Source organism: Volvox carteri, assembly GCF_000143455.1.
Source record: "Volvox carteri f. nagariensis unplaced genomic scaffold VOLCAscaffold_1, whole genome shotgun sequence".
Taxonomy (NCBI): domain Eukaryota; kingdom Viridiplantae; phylum Chlorophyta; class Chlorophyceae; order Chlamydomonadales; family Volvocaceae; genus Volvox; species Volvox carteri.
The window spans coordinates 4,683,480-4,700,947 of NW_003307545.1; the positions used below are offsets into that span (position 1 = coordinate 4,683,480).

The following is a 17,468-nucleotide window of genomic DNA, read 5'->3' on the forward strand; positions in this document are numbered from 1 at the left end:
TGGGTAGGTAGATATTTTTACAATACGGCGCCTGCACATTTTCGCTGTGTTCGGCGCCAATACACGTATGTACGACTGTATCCCTCTCCACCACCTGGGTGGCCGGGCCGGGCCGGGGCACCCACCGAATCTGTTCATGATGGCTGAGCTGACCCCCGTCTTGGCCATGAGGGGCCGGAAGAAGGAGCTGCGGTACAGGCCTCGGAAGCAAATCATCAGCCTGGGAGGGAACGCGGAGAAAGAAAGGAGGAGTTACCAACTGCCGGAAGGCCGGAAGGCGCCCAAGGTTATAGGAAACTGTCTAGGGAGTCCGAAGTGATGGTGTCGTCACTGACCCGTGGTTCCGTAAGTAAAAAAATCGTCAGCTGAGGGAGGGCGAGCGGAAACAAAGGGGCCACGGGGCGGGACGTACATGCGTATGCATACGTGCATACGTACAAACACATACACACGTACGTAAATATACACGCACGCACCTGTGCGAACCCACGATGTGCGGATACACCAGAGGGACGGTGGCCACCAAGATTACATGCCGTACAGAGCGGGGCAGCCGTACGAGCGCCGCGAACACGTCAGCGTACGACTCCAGGGGAAGCACCTGAAACCTGCACTCAGTAACGCCAGGACCCCATACACACGCAACCACGAACACAGGATATTTGTATTCTGTCCGTTCATTCATACATACATACATACATACATACATACATGCATACCCCACTCTCCTCCTCGTTCTCCCTTTCCCCAAACCCATCTGCCGCAGCACTCTTTGCTTGGCGGCAGCTTCATTCGCTCGTGGTTCATCTCTTCCCCCCAAACCCACCCAACCCCCACACCCTCTCCACCCTCCCCCCCTGCCCCCACCGAGTGCGCTCCCCCCTCTGATCCGGCAGTACGAGCGCCTGTCGCGGTCCCAGCGCCACCACGTTGTGCACACCGCCCCCCGGGGTGAGGATCAGGCCGTCGGAGGCGGCTCGCTCGGCAGTGGTGTGGTGCTGCGGGGGGGGCAGGGGGGCAGGGGAAGAACCACGAGCAAGCAAGCTCATAAACTGATACGGCAGAATCAGTTTATCAGGCCCACGGGTTACGGCTTAGGGTTTAAAACGAGGTGGTTTCGGGGCGGGGGCTACGCTGTGGCGCGCTCTTTGCGTGCGGGGATAGGGCGGGTGGTACGTGGGAGATGGCGGCTCCAGATCTTTCCCCCCTACCCGGCTACCCATCCGCCAGTCCCTAGCCTGCAACCCCACACTCCCCTCACACGAACCCCCACGCACACACACACACAAGCACGCACAATCACACAAACAGACAACAACGGTCCAATTGGGCACATTCATGCGCCCACCCACCCACCCACGCACCCACCACCCCCGAACCCCTACCCCCGCCACCGCCGCCCCACCTGGAAGAGCAGGTAGGCCGCCCGGGCGCACTGCAGCAGCCCCGAGAACACTGGGCAGCTGTGCAGCTGCAGCGGGTAGGAGCCCCAGCCGTCGAAGATGTCGTGATCGTCCCAGGTGCTGACCTGGAGCGGGGTGAGAGAGGGGGCGAGAGAGGGGAGAGGGGGGAAGGTTATGCGAAAAAGCGAGGTGGAGGGCGGGAGGCGAGAAAATCCTGTGGTCACGGGGGTGGGGGTGGGGATGGGGGTGGGGGTGGGGGTGGGGAAACACTCCTGCAAACATACATATCAGGTGCTTTCGGGGAAGCCCGACTGTAGCTGGGGGAGATGAGACGTACCCGAGCCCGTACCTGGGGAATGGTGGCGTAGGCCTCCCGTACCGGCTCGGACATGTAGTGCGTGCAGTAATGCCGTACATAGTACGACAGCGCCTGGGTCGCCATCTGGGTTGTGAAAGGCACCGCCAGCCGTTGCTCGGGATGCGGCAGATCTAGCCAGGCCTGTTTAGGACATATGGATGTGATGTGTGAATGTATGTATGTATGTATTGTGTGTACGTATGCGTATGTATGCGTAGGTATGTGATGCGTGTGTTTGTTTCAAGTGTACTTGGATCAAATGTAAAACAATCAACTGAAGCCACCCCCGGGTAGAAGTAGAAGGAGAGCATAATGTAAACCCAAAACGTGGGGGGGTTGACGACTATGAAACAGGCGGCATGTTGTTTGATGGCGCGGGCGATGCGCGTGTATGCGGGGGCCCCCAGACGACGTGTCATGTGGCATCGTGGTGTCAAACGTGGGATGAGAGTCAAACCTCCGGCACGTGTCAATACACAACACAACCTCCCGACATCCCCCCCGCGAGTGTGTGAGTGCGAGAGAAGCGAGTGTGTGAGTGCGAGAGAAGCGAGTGTGTGAGTGCGAGAGAAGCGAGTGTGTGAGTGCGAGAGAAGCGAGTGTGTGAGTGCGATTCCGTAATGTGTGACGGCAGTGACGGCAACTCAAGGCGGCTGGATAATGTCGTACAACCCCCCAAAACAAAACGCAAACCGACACCAACACAAAGCACACATGCACACCAAAATCTTCAGCAACCTGGGCCCAGCACTCCGATCTCCCCCCCATCCCCCCCAAAACCCTCCCCCCCAAAACCCTCCCCCCCAACCCCCCCCCCAAACCCCTCGCCCCTACCTCCAGCGCCGGCACCTGCCACACGTCATCGTTGTACAACTGGTCACCGCCCCCCACCAAGGCGCTGAAGGGCCGCTGCCGGTGGCGGCTCAGCAGGTCCGACCACAACGGGAAAGACCCGCAGAACCTGTCGTACACCGTACATGGTATGGTGTACGACAGTGTACGTTGGTGGCGTTGCCCGGTAACGCGGAAAGGGCCCGGGTCGGCACGCGATGTGGCTGACGTGGCGCAGACGGGTGTTTGGTTTTTTGCTGTGTACAATATACTCTTATCGTACAACAAGCTGACAAAGCGGATCCGCGGTTTTGTACGGACGGTTTTGTACAAACCCAAATCGGCACAACGTAATGGTGCCACCTTAGGGGTATTATGGGATACAGCACAGCCCCTTCCTCCATCCCTCCCCCCCCAAAAAAAAGTGAATGTGAAGGGGAGTAAATGACCCACATTCAACTGACATTCCCGGATATCGCCCGTGTCCCCCTACTTCGCTCGCCTCTACCGGAGCCGGGCACCTTGGCAGCCACCCCCCAACCCACCTGTCGACCTGCTCCCTGGCAGAAACGTCCAAAGAGAACCCCGCACAAGAATAGAACGCCCAGCGCCAGCCCTCGCCGCGACTGGGAATGTAAACCCGACGCGGCGTGCATGGCCAGGCGTCGCCGCCGCCATCGACGCCGCCGTACATCGGGCCGCGTTCCGCCTCCGCCGCCACCTCATCCTCCACCCAGTACTCGAGCCATTGCGCCGCCGTGTCCAGCACCCCCACCGTCAAACTGAACCGCCAGAAGACCTGACGTCCGAAGGCCGCCAGCGGCAGCGGTTGCAGCGTCGTGGAGGTGGCGGCGCCGCCAGCAGGGCCGCCGTTCCCCAGGCGGCTGGTGTCACCGCAGCCGCCGCCGCCACCACCACCGCTGTCACCGCCGCCGCCGCCGCCGCCGCCGCTGCTGGTTCCGGAGACACCTGATGCGATGTGAGGAATAATCCGGTAACGGAGCAGCGGCGGCTGACGGCGGCCCCCGAGGAGCGCTGCCGCGGCCACCGTCGACGAGGGGACCGCTACGCCGCCGCTTTTGCCGCCGTCGTCGCCGCCGCCGTCACCTTCCAAGCCACCGAGGTCAATAATTCCTGCCGCCTCGGCGTCATCGGCATCTGATACCGCGCCGTCGGCGGATCCGCCCGTGGTGCCGTACAAAACGGTTGCGCGCCAGGTGCCGTCGTCAGCGTCGTATCCTCGTAGGCGGATAAACGGGCCGACGGAGGGTGAGGGAGTTTTCAGGGCTCCGCAGCCGCAAGTGTTCTCTCTTATGTGCGCATCGTGGGGGCCCTGGAAGGGGAAGTGGGGGCGATGCAGATGGGGGAGGGGAGGGGAAGAGAGTAACCGCCCGGTGCAGGTTTATGGGTTTTTTACCTCGTACGAATATGGGGTTTTTAAATGTAATTTTTCTGGATTCGTAAACTGGATCTTCAGGGTCAGCGGGAGAGAGATAGAGAAAGTGGGATATCAGGTGGTGAGACCCCCCCTCCCCTGCGCCTCCCTGCCGTGCGGATCAGGTCGGCAAGGCCGGTAGCTGGCGGCACCATGGCGGCTTTCTCGGCTTGCAGAGATTATGGATGCGCGAAGTCTTATCTCTGGCGTCATGGGGGACGTGTGTAGTGGCAAAGTGCATGCCTTGATGATTTGGCCAGGTGAAACGCGGTTTTTTCTCTTGGAGGGAGGGGGAAGAGCGGGATAGAGTGGGATGGCGACATTTTGGGCCGTCACAACCGGAGGACGGACAGACTGACTGACTGATAGACAGACACAGACAGACAGACAGACAGACACAGACAGACAGACACAGACAGACAGACAGACAGACAGACAGACAGACAGACAGACAGACAGACAGACACAGACAGACAGACAGAAGGAAGGAAGGGGTCCTGGGCACGATCCGCAGTCGCCGTGGCGCACGTGTCAAGGAATGGACTCGTTAGCGTGCTGGGCTATGCTGCGATGTGCTGTACGGAATTGTGCTGTGCTATGTGGTTCGACTCCGAGATAGACTCCGGGAGCAGCAGCAGCAGCAGCTGTAGGAGGAGTTGTTCCTGAGCACCATCTGGAAGAACGTGAAACCGGCAAATTGGCGTTGGGAAGCCGTTGCAAACCCCGCGCAGCCATCTGCCGTACACGGTCCCGAAATCCCAGCAGCTGGGGCCTTACAGCCTTATTAGTGGCCAAGTGGTTACTGAAATAATATTTCCCTTCCAAAAGGTGGTCATTAGGAAATGTTTTGAGTCACCTGCCAGTAACCAGGTGGTGGTCGCCAAGAAATTGGGGGCCACAGACCCCCCCGGTAGTAGTGACCAGCTGAAAAGCTTTCCGTACAAAGCAGCACTGCGGCACTGGAACGAGTCGGCTGCCTACCTCTGGGCAGACCACCACGGGCAGTGCGGAGTTGGCGCTAGCGTGAAGTCAGAAGCTTCGGTGTGCGCTGCTTAAGGTTTGGGTTCTATCTGTTGGTCTGTCTAATCTGTCTAATCTGTCTAATCTGTTGGTCTGTCTAATGGTTTGGGGTTTTAGGGTTTTATCTATCTGCACATACTTCCGGCCAAATCTTTCATCTGTACATATATCCGTATAAATAAACAGATCAATATATAAGCATCGTCTTGGCTGTTCAAAGCCGTGAATGAGCGTTGTGAAGTTGGATTCGTCGAATGCATGGTTCTAGTGGGCTGTTGGCTGGAAAACTTTTTGTATGGTGGTTTTCCAAAGAAAACCCCTCGCAGTAACCACTTGGCCACAGAAACATTATCACGGTGAAAAAGTTTTAAAATCAGTTCGCCGCTTCCCGCTTTCAGTTTAGCGACCCGTGGGTCAAAGGTTCATAGGACTCCTCCACAGCACGACGCGCTTTCTCGCTGTGCGAAGAAAGACCCTGTGAAGATCCCACCTTCCTCGAGGCCTCAACCAACCGCTGCGCCGCGTTACGCCACGGGATGCGGGCTGAGGAGGCCCCTCCTGCATTGCTGTGCATCCTTGCTGCGTAAGAACAAGTAGTAAGTAGTCCGGAAGAACACGATTATGGATGCGAATAGTAAACCTACGAAAGCCTTGTACTGCAAAAGGCGCTCAACATGACTACAGAGTTGACGAAATCATATGGGAAAACTTTGTTACGTAGAAAAAGTGCTGTGGTCGTAAGGTGAAGACGTGAGAAAGGAATAACTGCGCAGGCGAGAGAGAAGCGCGGAGAGAAGCGAAGCTGTACGGTACGGACCGATGAAATTAAGTACCTTGTCTTTTGGACCTTGGATGCCCACCAAAGCATTGCGTGGTGTTGCAATAACAGCTGAAGCTCCCGCGCGCCCACACGGATGCACGGTTCTTGGCCAACTTCTGACTAAACGCGTGGAATGCATGCGGTGCAGACAGTGCAGATCAACCATAAGCATCTTGGGCTTCGTTCTTTCAATACGCACGTGTACGCTTTCCCCTTTGGCCAACAGATCTTAAATAATTTTCTCTGTGACAATCATCTTGGGAGGGAGATGTCCGCGCAGCGTCCCTCGTCGATTGCGATAGTTACCGATGCCGATGCCGATACCTAAAAGGAACGACGAGATTCTCGCTGCTATACCAGCGCAACTGCGTACATAAGATACTTGAAATTGCATCACCAGGTTGCCGCGAGGCTGCCGTCTGCCGGCTTCGAGAATGCTGGCGTCGGCTTAATGTCGCCCAGCTGTTTTTTGTCTTTGATTTCTAATCAGGCGCCGAAAGTTCAGACGGCAAGATTACAGAAAGAGATGATCTGCCGGGGTTACTCCCTGCTACAGCCTGCCTTCGCCGGCAAGCCGGGTCTTCCCCCCATCCTCCACCTTTAAAAACAGGCAAATACCGGTCACGGTAAGGCGATCGGTGCACCACGGTCGGTGCACCACTAATGGCCTACCAGCACCGGTCAGGGCGTGAGAGCATCGGCGGCGTCATGCAAAAGTACAAACGCCTGGCATCGCGCAGGCACATATGCGCGCACGTTTACATGGGATGAATCTATCCCGCTACAGTGGAGTAGTAGTAGCGGAACGTGCGTTTGCCAATAAGCAATGGGCATTCGACACGGGCATGTAGAAGTGACAGTAATGTCATTGGCAAATGCCACCTGGCTGGAAACATATGCAAGTATCAGTGAAATCGTAAGACTCCAGCTCCCGCGATCTCTCAGCCTCTAGCAGCGGCCACCTAAGCCTGTGTTTGCCGTGTTTGCGCAACTCTGGATGGACGATCGTAAGGCCACCTGGTCAGCGACAGTGCTGTATGTCTTGCAGCACATCCCACCACCGCCGGACGTCGCTTTTTCTCTTTGGGGCCGTGATCTCACCTGACTCCCGCACCCTCACGCGCCCTCACCCGCCAGCCAGCCTGTAGCCAACAGACACCTCACCTCACCGGCGGCGCCACCATCACACGGTCCACACCGCCTTAGGCATTGGGACTGGCACGGAGGCAGTAGCACTGCACCCTCCTTTAAGTTAACGGCTAACAAGACATTCATTATTTGTTAAGTTTTACATCGGAACACGTACATCGCGACCTGCTGAGGATTACAATAGCCCTACTCAACAGCAGCTCAACAGTCCGGGCACTCAACACAGATGCCAGGGCTTGAAGCAGCTGCCCAGCTGGCTTTCTCATTGCAAAGAACGTGCGGAAGGAAGCAAGTCTTGCACAGCACGACAGGTCTTATAGCGCTGCGGATGGCATCTGAAACAATACCCGAAGAGCTGCCGAAGCAGCTGCAGGCGTAGCGGTTCATTAGAAGGGATCGTCCTATGTTTGCTGAGCAGGGCCCGTCCTGACGCCCATACCCACAGCCAGCTATTTTAGGACTTGGTAAAACGTGCCTTCCGTGCCCTGGCATATCCCCGACTCACACACACATCCGGGATTCCAGAAAAGCGCAATCGGAAATGGGATCCGCTCCTACACAGTTGCCCTCATTGCTAGGTAAGTCGTATTTGTAACAATCCCGTCAAGCGGCTCGTGTCTATGAGCTCAGGGCACACAAACGTGGATCCGGCGGCGTCCTCCCCCCAACTGCCGCGTTTAAGCCATCCTTGACCCCCTTCCACTGCGGGAGACTCGCCAAGAACCCACACACCTTCACGCTAACACAAAATGGAACGGTCATCCTTTGCATGCTCAATTAGAGATAGGAGCAGCCAGATGCCCCATCTGTGACTGCCCAACAAGCCCCAGGCCTGAGCACTGCACTGCTGATTTGCAGCTGAAGCACATATGGCGGGCGCACACTCCTCGTCGATGCGCCTGCAATACGTCCAGTGCATGCAAGAAACACGATTGACAAGCTGCGGCTACGCTTGTTTTAGCAATGCGTTGCACCAGGCAAACCCCCCATGTTTGCACGACTTCAAATAAGACACCACACACGCCTTCGTCTAGTCGCACACAGCTTACTACGCGTCATGGCCACCCCACCACAGGGAGTGCATCAACAAGGAACATCCCCGGCTGCCCACTGAACACCTCGGTTAGAGATGCGTACATTGGTTCAAATCACAATCCCGACACTTCCATCACCCCAACACATTACACCACCGCCCTTGTCTACTGCACACAATACCTTCCCAACGGTGCTGGGTCGGCCTGGTCGGTGCTGTTCTCTCCAAGGCAAGTAGGCGCCTGGTCTAACTCGCGCCTCTTCACCTACCCACACTCGTCAATTGGTGCCTGGCTGTTTGTCCACCTTCACCACGGGTTCACTTATCTATTATCCAAGGTTCAGTGTCTTTACTTGCACACACCCCTGCTGCCATCCAGCATGTGCACACTGGAGGGAGGTGTGTTGGACGCGTCCAAGGGCGTCTGAACGCCGCCTGCTGCCCTGCTGCGCTATCGCGCGCCACCTCCTGCACGCCCGACGCCGGTCCAACCCCTGCCCCACTTCATTTCCACGAAGTCGACACTCGACTCATGGCAACGAACACGTGTGCTGCCGCGTGGATCGACCAAATCCGTACCCATGAGCCCATACACACTAGTCCTTTGTGCACTTCCCTCTTCACACCCCTCAGTCACTGTTCTGCGCTTCGCCGCTTGCTCACCGAACCCATCCGTAGCTTGGCCCTCAAGACAATTGTCGGGATATTAGGTCACAAGTAAATCACCATTACTAAATCCACCACCACCACCACTACCATCACAACGACCAGACAACTAAAAACAGCGGAACGCGGTAAGGGCCATCCCGGAACTACAGCAAGCGCATACACAAATTATACACGCAGCCAGCAACGACCTGCGCTGGGTTAGGGCCCCGCCCACGTCCGCGCCCGCCTTTTCCTTCCCTTCCCTTCCCACCTACTGCTCTTCTCACAGGTGGCTGGGCCTTATCACATCACGCCCCAATGTTGTGCCACTGCCGTAGGAAGGCAGCAAAACCCTCAGCCACTTGCCAACGCTACCGTACATTTCATCTGGTTCTTGCTTTGGTGTTAAGTTCAGACCTGCCCACCCTTTACTGGTCTAGGTCACGATCAGGTTTCGTAGGTGAGTCCTCGTCCCCGAGCCCGTGCCCGTGGCCGTGCTGGTGGGTCAGACCTCCATCCAGCGAGGTGCCTCCGCCGCCATTCTCCTTGATTAGGATGCTCCCCAACTGTAGCTGTTGTGCCACTGCACCGCCACCGCTGCCCTTTATGGGCAGCAGCAGCGCCTTGGCTTCGCCCACACGCACCAGCGCATGGCGAAACAGCGGTGGACCCACAAGCAGGTTGAGCAAAATGATGGCCATCTGGAGAGAGGGATTAAAGAGTGGAGGCTCAAGTAAAGGGATAACGCAAGGTTCGACACGCAACGCGCCAGCCGCCATCTCCTCCCCCTTCTGCATGTACATCCTTCCCAAGGCCTTCGCGCTCACCCACATTTCCAATATCGTCCCCATTACAAACACATATATCTGTCCGTTCCCCACCATCACTCCGCTGGCCTCCGTTGCCCTCCATTGCCTCCGTTGCACTACCTACCATATATGTTTGGAAGTGTGGGCCCCAGTCTGGGAAGCGCGTGCCCGCAAGGCGGGCCAGCCCCATGGCCACCCCCGCCTGCGTGATCATGGACATCCAGAACAGCCGCCGGTACTCCGAGGACGTGGAGGTGGTGTAGCAGCCCAGCCAGGAACCCACGAAGATGGCGACCAGCCGCACAGCGAACACCAGCAGTGCAGCGCCAAACATGTCCTTCAGAGCCCCCTGTGCAGGGCCAAAAGGAGAGGGATACGCAAAGAAAGGTAAGCGCCTCCGACCAGGCCAGCAGGTCGGAGGGATAACAAGGTGTACGCAAAGATAAGCGTCCCCGACAGCCTGCCCTCCACCTCCACGCTCTCCCCCTTGCGGGCAGTAACGTGCCTCAGTAAGCGTCATGGAGTCCGCAAGGCCGTAACTGAACTCCATTTCCTAACTCCCTCCCTCACCACCTCACCCAGGTCTTCCCAAATTCTCCTGAAGCCCAGCTGAGGCCCCCGAAACCGGACCCACCACTTTTAGTGATGCACCCGCCAGCCCGAAAAAGGCCACGTTGGTGAGACTCATGATCTGGCTGACCATCATGTGAAGCTCCTCCTTCTCCTTGTCAGCACGGTCGTGCCTAATGACCCAACGGGCAGGCAAGTGCGGCCTGGATTTAAAAGCAATGCAGGTGAGTACACGGTCTAGGCCCCTCTGGACTTCACCCTCGCTCGTGAAGGGCGGGCAGCTGGTAAAGGGCGTTGAAAAGGTAAGGCTACGGAAGGACAAGGGCTCGCGCGGCAGGTTTGAGCGTCCATAATCGTGTAGAACGTTCAGGGCACAGGGCGCACACACGGCTAGGGTTCGGGTGGGGCCACAACGCTTTCTCGCTGACACGACACACAGTGCAGGGGTGGGACATGGCGAGGTAGCCAAGGAACGTATGCAGCTCGCCGTGCAGCGACGCTGCGAACAAAGCCGCTGCATCGCTAAGCCTCTTTATGAGCACACACACACACACACTCTCTCTCTCTCTCACCTTCTGTTGACCATGAACAGGCCCATAGTGACGCAAGCCAGCAGCGGCTCTGCTTCAAAGTAATGTGCCATGTTGAATATGACGGTGGACACCAGCAAGATGACCAGTTGCTTAACCCTGGGTGGGGCGTAGCGTGGCAGGGTGATGTGGAGGAAAGGGTGTTTAGCCAAAGGAGCAAGCAGACGAGACCACGAGAGGCCATGTTCGAGCGCTGGCCAGGCCGGTCAACCTAAACCGGCTATGCTATCGGCGGCAGTGTTGCACGGTGCCACGATCGGTTCATGGGGCCCTCGGCTTCCAGACAATAGACGAGTGAGGTATTCGATGGGGCGTTGCAAAACGTAACGTCGGAAGTGGCTAACCAGGCCTAGACCGCTGCAAGGTAAGCCGTCATCCTGCTTCCCACCAACGACACATCTTGTGCGCCCCCCCCCCATGCTGTCCGCATGCGCATCCTCCACGGATATTGCAGGGGGGCAGTTCGCGACAGATCACCCCACTCCGCCGCTGTCCCAAGAGCCCAACGCAACCGCCTCTCTTCAGGGCCGCCTTGCCCAGCCCCGAAGCCGTCATTTGCACCGCCCTCACGCCTCTCACTTCCATATCAACACATCATCCTCACAAGATAACCACAACTAAACAACCCAACACTTCTTGTCCGTAAGCTAGATCTGAGCATACTAAATTTGGTGCTTTCCTAATATCGAACCTTTAGCCAGTAGATTAGGGAGCCGCACCCTCCTTCCCTCCCTCACTTGAAGGTGGTGGCCGGCGACATGCTAGGCAGCACGGCCCCCAACAGCGAGTGCGGCCGCAGCAGCATGCTGAGCAGCAGACCTCCGCAAAGCCCCACTGCTATGCTCAACATGACGCTCAACACCGGGAGCATCATGCCCAGCAGCGGCGTGGACCCGGCGGACGCTGAGGGCACGATGGACTGCAAAAGGGAAGGCAAGTGTGTGCGGTCCCAGAGCGGTTGGAACATGGTGGGGACACCGGAAAAGGAAAGTAGGAGGAAGGGTGCTAGACCCGAGAAAGGAAGCACCGGAAAAGGAGGCAGATAAGGGGCCTGGTTTTGATCATGGTCTGGGAAGGCAAGGCTAAGGGGTCTAAGTCGCACACAGGACGGGTGCACTGTGTATGGGCGGGGCTGTCAGGCAAGTAAAGTGGGTCCAAGGAAGAAGCTTGACTTAAGAGGTGCTGATGCCGCATCGCCCTAGTCTTCACCACACTGTGGGAATGTAACTGGCGAATTAGTGGTACGTATGGCACCCAAGGTGCAGCACGCACAACGGGTAGAGGTGCTAGTCCAGCTGCCTGTGGTCTGCAACACCGGCAAAGCCCCATCGCGTCAGCTGGTGCCATGTGTCCGCTGCGGCAACCATCACGCTGCTGCAGCGGCTGCGGCTTTCCTCGCCGCGTCCTGTCCAGTGCCTTTCCGCCTTCGGGCCCATGCCTTGAGGGCCGCCTCAACCCAGCGAGCAGGAAGGCCCCGGCAGGAATAAGCAGCACTGCGAGCATGCCCTTAGGGAATCTGGCATCTCACATCTGGCAGCTGCACATTGGGCGCTGACTGTCTGCGGCATCTGCTGAAATTATCCTTATCTGTGACGGCGGAGTGAACAGAGCACACGAGCCAGCTACAGGCTTACCCCGCGGATGAGCTCCACGTTGATAGCGTACGCAATGATGACCACCACGTCCTTAACGACCACCACCGCCATGACCAACGAGCTGAACGGCCCCTTTCCATCCATTTCCTTGAGCACGGCGATCTGCACGGATGACGTGGCAGGGGAGAGAAATAAATCATACTCTCGGCCATTGACGCGTCCCTTCGCCCCACACGTGAGCAAAGCAAACGAGCAAGGAGCTTCGTGCCGGACTTCTTGGGGTAAGGAATAGAACCTAGAAGGGTAATCATGGTCAGAATCGTGAACAGCATTCATGGCTAGCCCAGGTGCATGACAGCTAGCCAGATTGCTGGCGAGCACGGCTGGCCGGGGTCGTCCTTTCCTAGCGCATGCCCCCACTTTTTCACGTGCAGCAGCTGGTTGAAGCAAGTGTACGGGGGTTACGGGGAGGGCCCAATTGGGCCAGCACAAGGGACTTAACAAGACGCGGAGTGAAGGCCCTGCAGCGGTGCATACATGAACGCAACGTCAACGGGCGACTGACTCACCGCAGACGCCGGTGAACGCGCCATCATGAGCGTCGCGCCCAGCGAGGCGACCGCCACTATGTGCGACTCATCCAGTTCACCTAACTTCGGCAGTAGCCCGCTTGTGTACTCCAGCGCACCATAGCAGAGAACCCAAGTCGCTATAGAGATACCGAATGTAATCCCAAGTACCTGCACAAGTGTTTTCAATTTATACTTCTGCGAGGGGCCTGGGCACCTGACCCAAGTTACCTGCTTCTTGCTCCTAGAGAGCTCACTAAGATGAAGTTCAGCTCCTGCTGCCAGGCCGATTATACTAAGGCAGGCGCCTTCTATGATGTTGAGGTCAACGACTGACTCCGTCGACAGGATTCCAAGCAAGTAGGGGCCACATACAATTCCTGATACAAGGTAGCCTGTGATCTGTGGTAACTTTAAGATGCGGGCTCCCATGCCCATGTAATAGCTGAAGGGCGCGAGGATAACCGCGACACTGATTGCTACCAAAAAATGCTGAAAAACGGGCGACGACAGCGCTGAAGATACGCCCGCATCCGCCATGTTTATAAGCATGAACGAAAAAGCACTTAGTAGCCGTCCATGATCCTGGTCTAGTGTTTGTTACGAACGCTTTACCATTGACACCCCCTTGGTTGGTGCCAAGAACATTTTGTGTCTAACGTTATTGAATGCAATTGCATAATTTGTTTACAAAAGTCATCGGAGCACGATATATAGCAAGAATATGGTGCTTCGTATAATCGGCGCTGCCAGTGAAGTGTACTGACGACAAGCTCCAGAACCCTCGACACCCATGTTAAACTGCAATACCACACATAAAATACCCCGAGGCCTGGTTTACGGTACGTAAGACCTCATTGGGTTTCGCTTCCCACTTGTAAATTGCATCAAACGAACACACCGGCAGGCACACACCCTACAGAGCCGCCCACACACCCAGAAGTCCACCCAGGCCCTGCCACGAGCTCTTGGACATTATCATAAGCCATGGAGGTTGCGCCTTGAAAGCATCAACCTACATTTAAGTCATGCGCCAGCATGGGAGTGCACAGGGATGTGTCCCCGTCCGCTTCCCGCTGTGTTAATCGTCGCAGTCCTAGTCAAGCCGTCTTAATCAAGCGGTAATGAGGCCGCGCCTGCGCTTCTCCTCGATGGCAATAGCAACCCGGCGCTGCAGGCGGATGGGAAAGGACCAGGAAAACACGTGATTAATTGGTGCAAATACACGCAGCGGCGGCAAACGTACGGTGTTTCCTGCAGGGACAGCATGGGCCTTTATATTTACGCCACAAGATGCATGGGGGGCAACATTAGGGAAACGCCATCCATATCCGCATTGCACTTTCGGGCGAGGCACGGGGCCAAAAACACAAACCTTGAACTCCTTGTACTCGCACTTGTTGTACGCATGCAGCTCATGGTGGCAACTGGTCCTCCATGAAAACCCGCTTGTGAGGCGGCACTCCTTGTAATCAATGAACAAGTGAGCGCAATAGTCCCGGTAATGGTACGGGACATCAGCAGCGTCCAGTTGCTCCTACAAGACGAAGACGACCAATCAAGATGCAAGCTGGAAAGCAAAGCATATTCCCGAAAGAAGGTCCAAACCAACTAAGGGCACTGACGGGCAAGCGACTTGGCGCTGCAAAAAGCAGACGCAAGAAAGTTAATCTGACCGCCATGCATCACCTGTGTTGCCTTCATACCAGGTGGAGGAAACCTATCGGCCATCTTAAGTCTTTCCTAACGTGCCGAGGCCCACGAGGGCGGCAACCTAAAGCTCCTGTGATGCCTAAGGTTACAAAATTGTCTGTAAGGTGAAAATAAACTGCGCAATGAGACAGCCTTCCCCAATGGCAAACGCAAAGCCGTTTCATGTTAAGCAGGCCCGTTGCCGTACATCCTTACAGCTACGATTATTGCAGTGTTGGAGTGAAAAATGTGTCACATATTGTCAAGTGCTTACTGAATGATGCAAGGTGGTCGCAATGAAACTCTTAACTTTTGGGGCCCCAAAGCACTTACCTTCGCCATGTTCATGTTCGCCTCGTAGATAGTTTCGCAGCATTGAGTTCTGGCATTGCGATGGCCGAACGCGTCTCTCCTTGGCGGCCAAAGCCGTCTCAGGTGCGGCTGGGAAAACACTTCTTCTGGTGCTCCCAAATGCCCAGTCATGAAGCTCTGGGTGCCCTCTTATCCTCAGCCCTTGCAAGTGAAGCATGCTATAACGTGGTTATAGCCTGTCGATACCTAACCCTCTGGCTTCTCGTCACATGCACGCGCCGCGTTTCCCGCTGGGGAGGATAGCCCTTGGCCCCTGCCCATGGCTCTCCATTCCCATCACATCCCCCCTTTCCCTGTCCCTCACACCATAGGAGGTGGTAGACCTTCTGCATCAGGTCCGTACAGTACAATTTTTTTTGGTACAGCGGCCAGGACCAACGTCCTTTATTGTAAGAGAGGAAGGGAGCGAAGTGAAGCGCAAGGTGCAAATTGGGTCTCGGATAAGCTGCTCCTGGTAAGCCGGCCAGCAGGTGCTAAGCCTCGGGCCCTGGGGACCGTGTTCATCGACACGTTGGACCTCCGCGCTCCCATCCGGCTCCATCATGCACAGCCCTGCAGCTGTCAGTGATGCCGCATTCACACCCCGAAGAGTTGCAACGAGCGCGCGTTTTCCAAATGCCATGGGCTCTGCAACGGCTTCGCATAACCCTAGCAAGGCAGAGGGCGGTCCCTAGTCCTCACCCGATTAGCCCATCTGCTGGGGATAGTAGTGGCGGTGACATGTATGTTGCTTGGGTGGAAATGGCCCATATTTATTGTCGCGAAGTAGACAGCCCAACACTGCACTCGGACGGGAACATCATCGTGACTTGTTTGGGGATATTCCGTGGCGTTCCAATGGCCGCGTGGCCCATAGGCGCCGTGTCCACGTGGCAAGAGAGAAACAGAAATGTACCAACAGCTTAACTGACCCTAACTGTATGGGTAAAGCACTGGTGCACATCCCGGAGGCGAGAGGTAGACAAGACATCGTGTCTTTCGTTGCTTACTCGTGCTGCCGCGCGCAAGTCATTTTTTCGCGCTGCTGGGGAATAAGATGGATGGGAGGGAAGGAAAGAAGGGGCAGCATGGCATTATTCCAGCCCCCGCCACGGCCACCTTGCACTTGGGGATTTCATCTAGATCTCCGGATCTTTCCACTCCTTGCCTTCCCGAACAAAATCAATGCCTGAAACTCTGTTCCCCCGCGCGTAGCTCTCTCCTCTCATCCCTCCCGTCCTCGGTACGGCTTGCACCTTTCCCCCCTCCTTTCCCTTCCGTTCCCTCTCCCCATCTCCTGTTCCCGTCTCCCCCTTCTCTCCCGCCCGACGCAGCTCCCCAGTGGGAGCCAACGGCACGTGCAAGGAGCTGTGCATGCACACAGTGTTCGTGATGGTGAAAGTGCTGCGGGTGCCAGTCAGCAACCCGCTGTTGTGGCAGCTGTCCCTGAGCGGTCAGTGCAGGGTGGGGGAACATGTCACAACCGCTTCGGAAACGTCGGTCATTAGCCACGTTAGCCCATACAGAGGGGGGTGGAAGGGTTTCGTGCTTTCGTTGCCAGGGAGCAGTGCTGACTGAGCGCTGGGCCGGCGATCCGGGGTCGGTTAAGCTCGGGTGGGATGGGTTGGAAGAGGACGGGTTTCGGCTTTCGTGGCTTTGTGATTGACGGCGGCAGCGGGCGCCTGTTGGTGTCGGTCTTAGTTCGGCCAGCGTTCCCGCCCTTCGCCTCTTCTTCCCTTCCTTAGACCTGGGCCTCTGGCTGCCGCGATTGTGACCGGAGCCGTTACTGCCGCCTTCAGCAGCTTGGCTTGCTGCGCCATACATGCAGAATTCCTGACCCAAATCAAATCACGACCACGATCTGGAATTTGAAATTTTGATGGGGACTTTGTGTGTGGATGATGGTGGCCAAATGTGCAGATCGTGAGTTGGAGGAGGTGCTCCGATGCGGCACGCAGCCGGAGCGGCCGCCCCAGGAGGCCGCCAAGGCCAAGCCTGCGGCTGAAAAGACGCCTGCGGGACAGGTTAAGCGGCGGGATGTCGATGAGGTGGGTGGATGGAGTATTGGGTGGTGTCTTAGGGCTATGTGTGTGGTGGGGCAGCTGGTTGGCAGGGGCTTGGACGGGCACTGACTTGGTTTCGGCTTCCAGAGAAGGCCACAGGGCGATCGCACACCTCTTCACGCACATACACATACTTCTCCGCACTTTGCGAGTGAAAGATCTCTCCCGGGGGTTCTCCTCGGCGCAAAACAACAGATGTCTCCTTTCGTAAGACAGCCACCCGCTGTTGGCGGGGTCACATGCGGCTGCTACAAGAAGTGGAGCCCAACACAAGCGCATGGTGCAGGACACACAGCGACACACACACATATATATGTATAACATATATAAATGCGCTAAGTACATAGCGCTACGCAAACCACCTAAAGCAGCGGTAGGTAGCAGCTGGTTTCCCTCGCAGCTGTTGGGGATGTGGGGCAGGCGCCATGCTTCGCCACCACCCGAGGTGGCCAGCCATCGTGATTGACATTGCCCCTCCTTTTCCACAACCCCACCGCCCTTTACTTCTCCCTCCTCCCTCCACCCTCCACCC

At 56.8% G+C, this 17,468-nt stretch overlaps 4 protein-coding genes across 4 annotated transcripts in view; 1 reads left to right on the top strand and 3 right to left on the bottom strand.

Annotated features, from left to right (window-relative positions):
* VOLCADRAFT_86358 (uncharacterized protein) overlaps nt 1-7,282 on the bottom strand; it is a gene marked incomplete at both ends in the record, with an annotated part of 14,693 nt that extends 7,411 nt beyond the window's left edge. Inside the window, 10 exons of the mRNA XM_002946217.1 lie at nt 95-220; nt 477-608; nt 868-998; nt 1,406-1,528; nt 1,753-1,902; nt 2,596-2,722; nt 3,138-3,391; nt 3,641-3,925; nt 7,037-7,068; nt 7,174-7,282. Of these exons, the coding sequence (XP_002946263.1) occupies nt 95-220; nt 477-608; nt 868-998; nt 1,406-1,528; nt 1,753-1,902; nt 2,596-2,722; nt 3,138-3,391; nt 3,641-3,925; nt 7,037-7,068; nt 7,174-7,282 (1,469 nt within the window). The remainder of the gene's footprint in view (nt 1-94; nt 221-476; nt 609-867; nt 999-1,405; nt 1,529-1,752; nt 1,903-2,595; nt 2,723-3,137; nt 3,392-3,640; nt 3,926-7,036; nt 7,069-7,173) is intronic.
* Nucleotides 7,283-9,125: 1,843 nt separating this feature from the next.
* On the bottom strand, nt 9,126-13,370 carry VOLCADRAFT_115831 (uncharacterized protein; the record flags this gene model as incomplete). The annotated part of the gene is made up of 8 exons (XM_002946218.1): nt 9,126-9,398; nt 9,631-9,855; nt 10,141-10,279; nt 10,649-10,765; nt 11,404-11,585; nt 12,301-12,423; nt 12,831-13,001; nt 13,062-13,370. The coding sequence occupies 8 exons, from the start codon at nt 13,368-13,370 to the stop codon at nt 9,126-9,128; spliced, it is 1,539 nt and encodes a 512-aa protein (XP_002946264.1).
* A 130-nt stretch (nt 13,371-13,500) lies between these two features.
* nuoB18 (NADH:ubiquinone oxidoreductase B18 subunit) lies at nt 13,501-14,674 on the bottom strand. Its single transcript, XM_002946219.1, has 3 exons — nt 14,520-14,674; nt 14,206-14,367; nt 13,501-14,001 (listed from the first exon to the last, which is right to left on the bottom strand). Exons 1-3 carry the CDS (start codon nt 14,559-14,561, stop codon nt 13,945-13,947), a joined length of 261 nt encoding a protein of 86 aa, XP_002946265.1. The 5' UTR covers nt 14,562-14,674; the 3' UTR covers nt 13,501-13,944.
* A 241-nt stretch (nt 14,675-14,915) lies between these two features.
* Nucleotides 14,916-17,468, top strand: part of mot4 (uncharacterized protein) — a gene marked incomplete at both ends in the record, with an annotated part of 10,051 nt that continues 7,498 nt past the window's right edge. The window contains 5 exons of the mRNA XM_002945861.1: nt 14,916-14,957; nt 15,206-15,229; nt 15,453-15,454; nt 16,208-16,326; nt 16,794-16,921. Of these exons, the coding sequence (XP_002945907.1) occupies nt 14,916-14,957; nt 15,206-15,229; nt 15,453-15,454; nt 16,208-16,326; nt 16,794-16,921 (315 nt within the window). The remainder of the gene's footprint in view (nt 14,958-15,205; nt 15,230-15,452; nt 15,455-16,207; nt 16,327-16,793; nt 16,922-17,468) is intronic.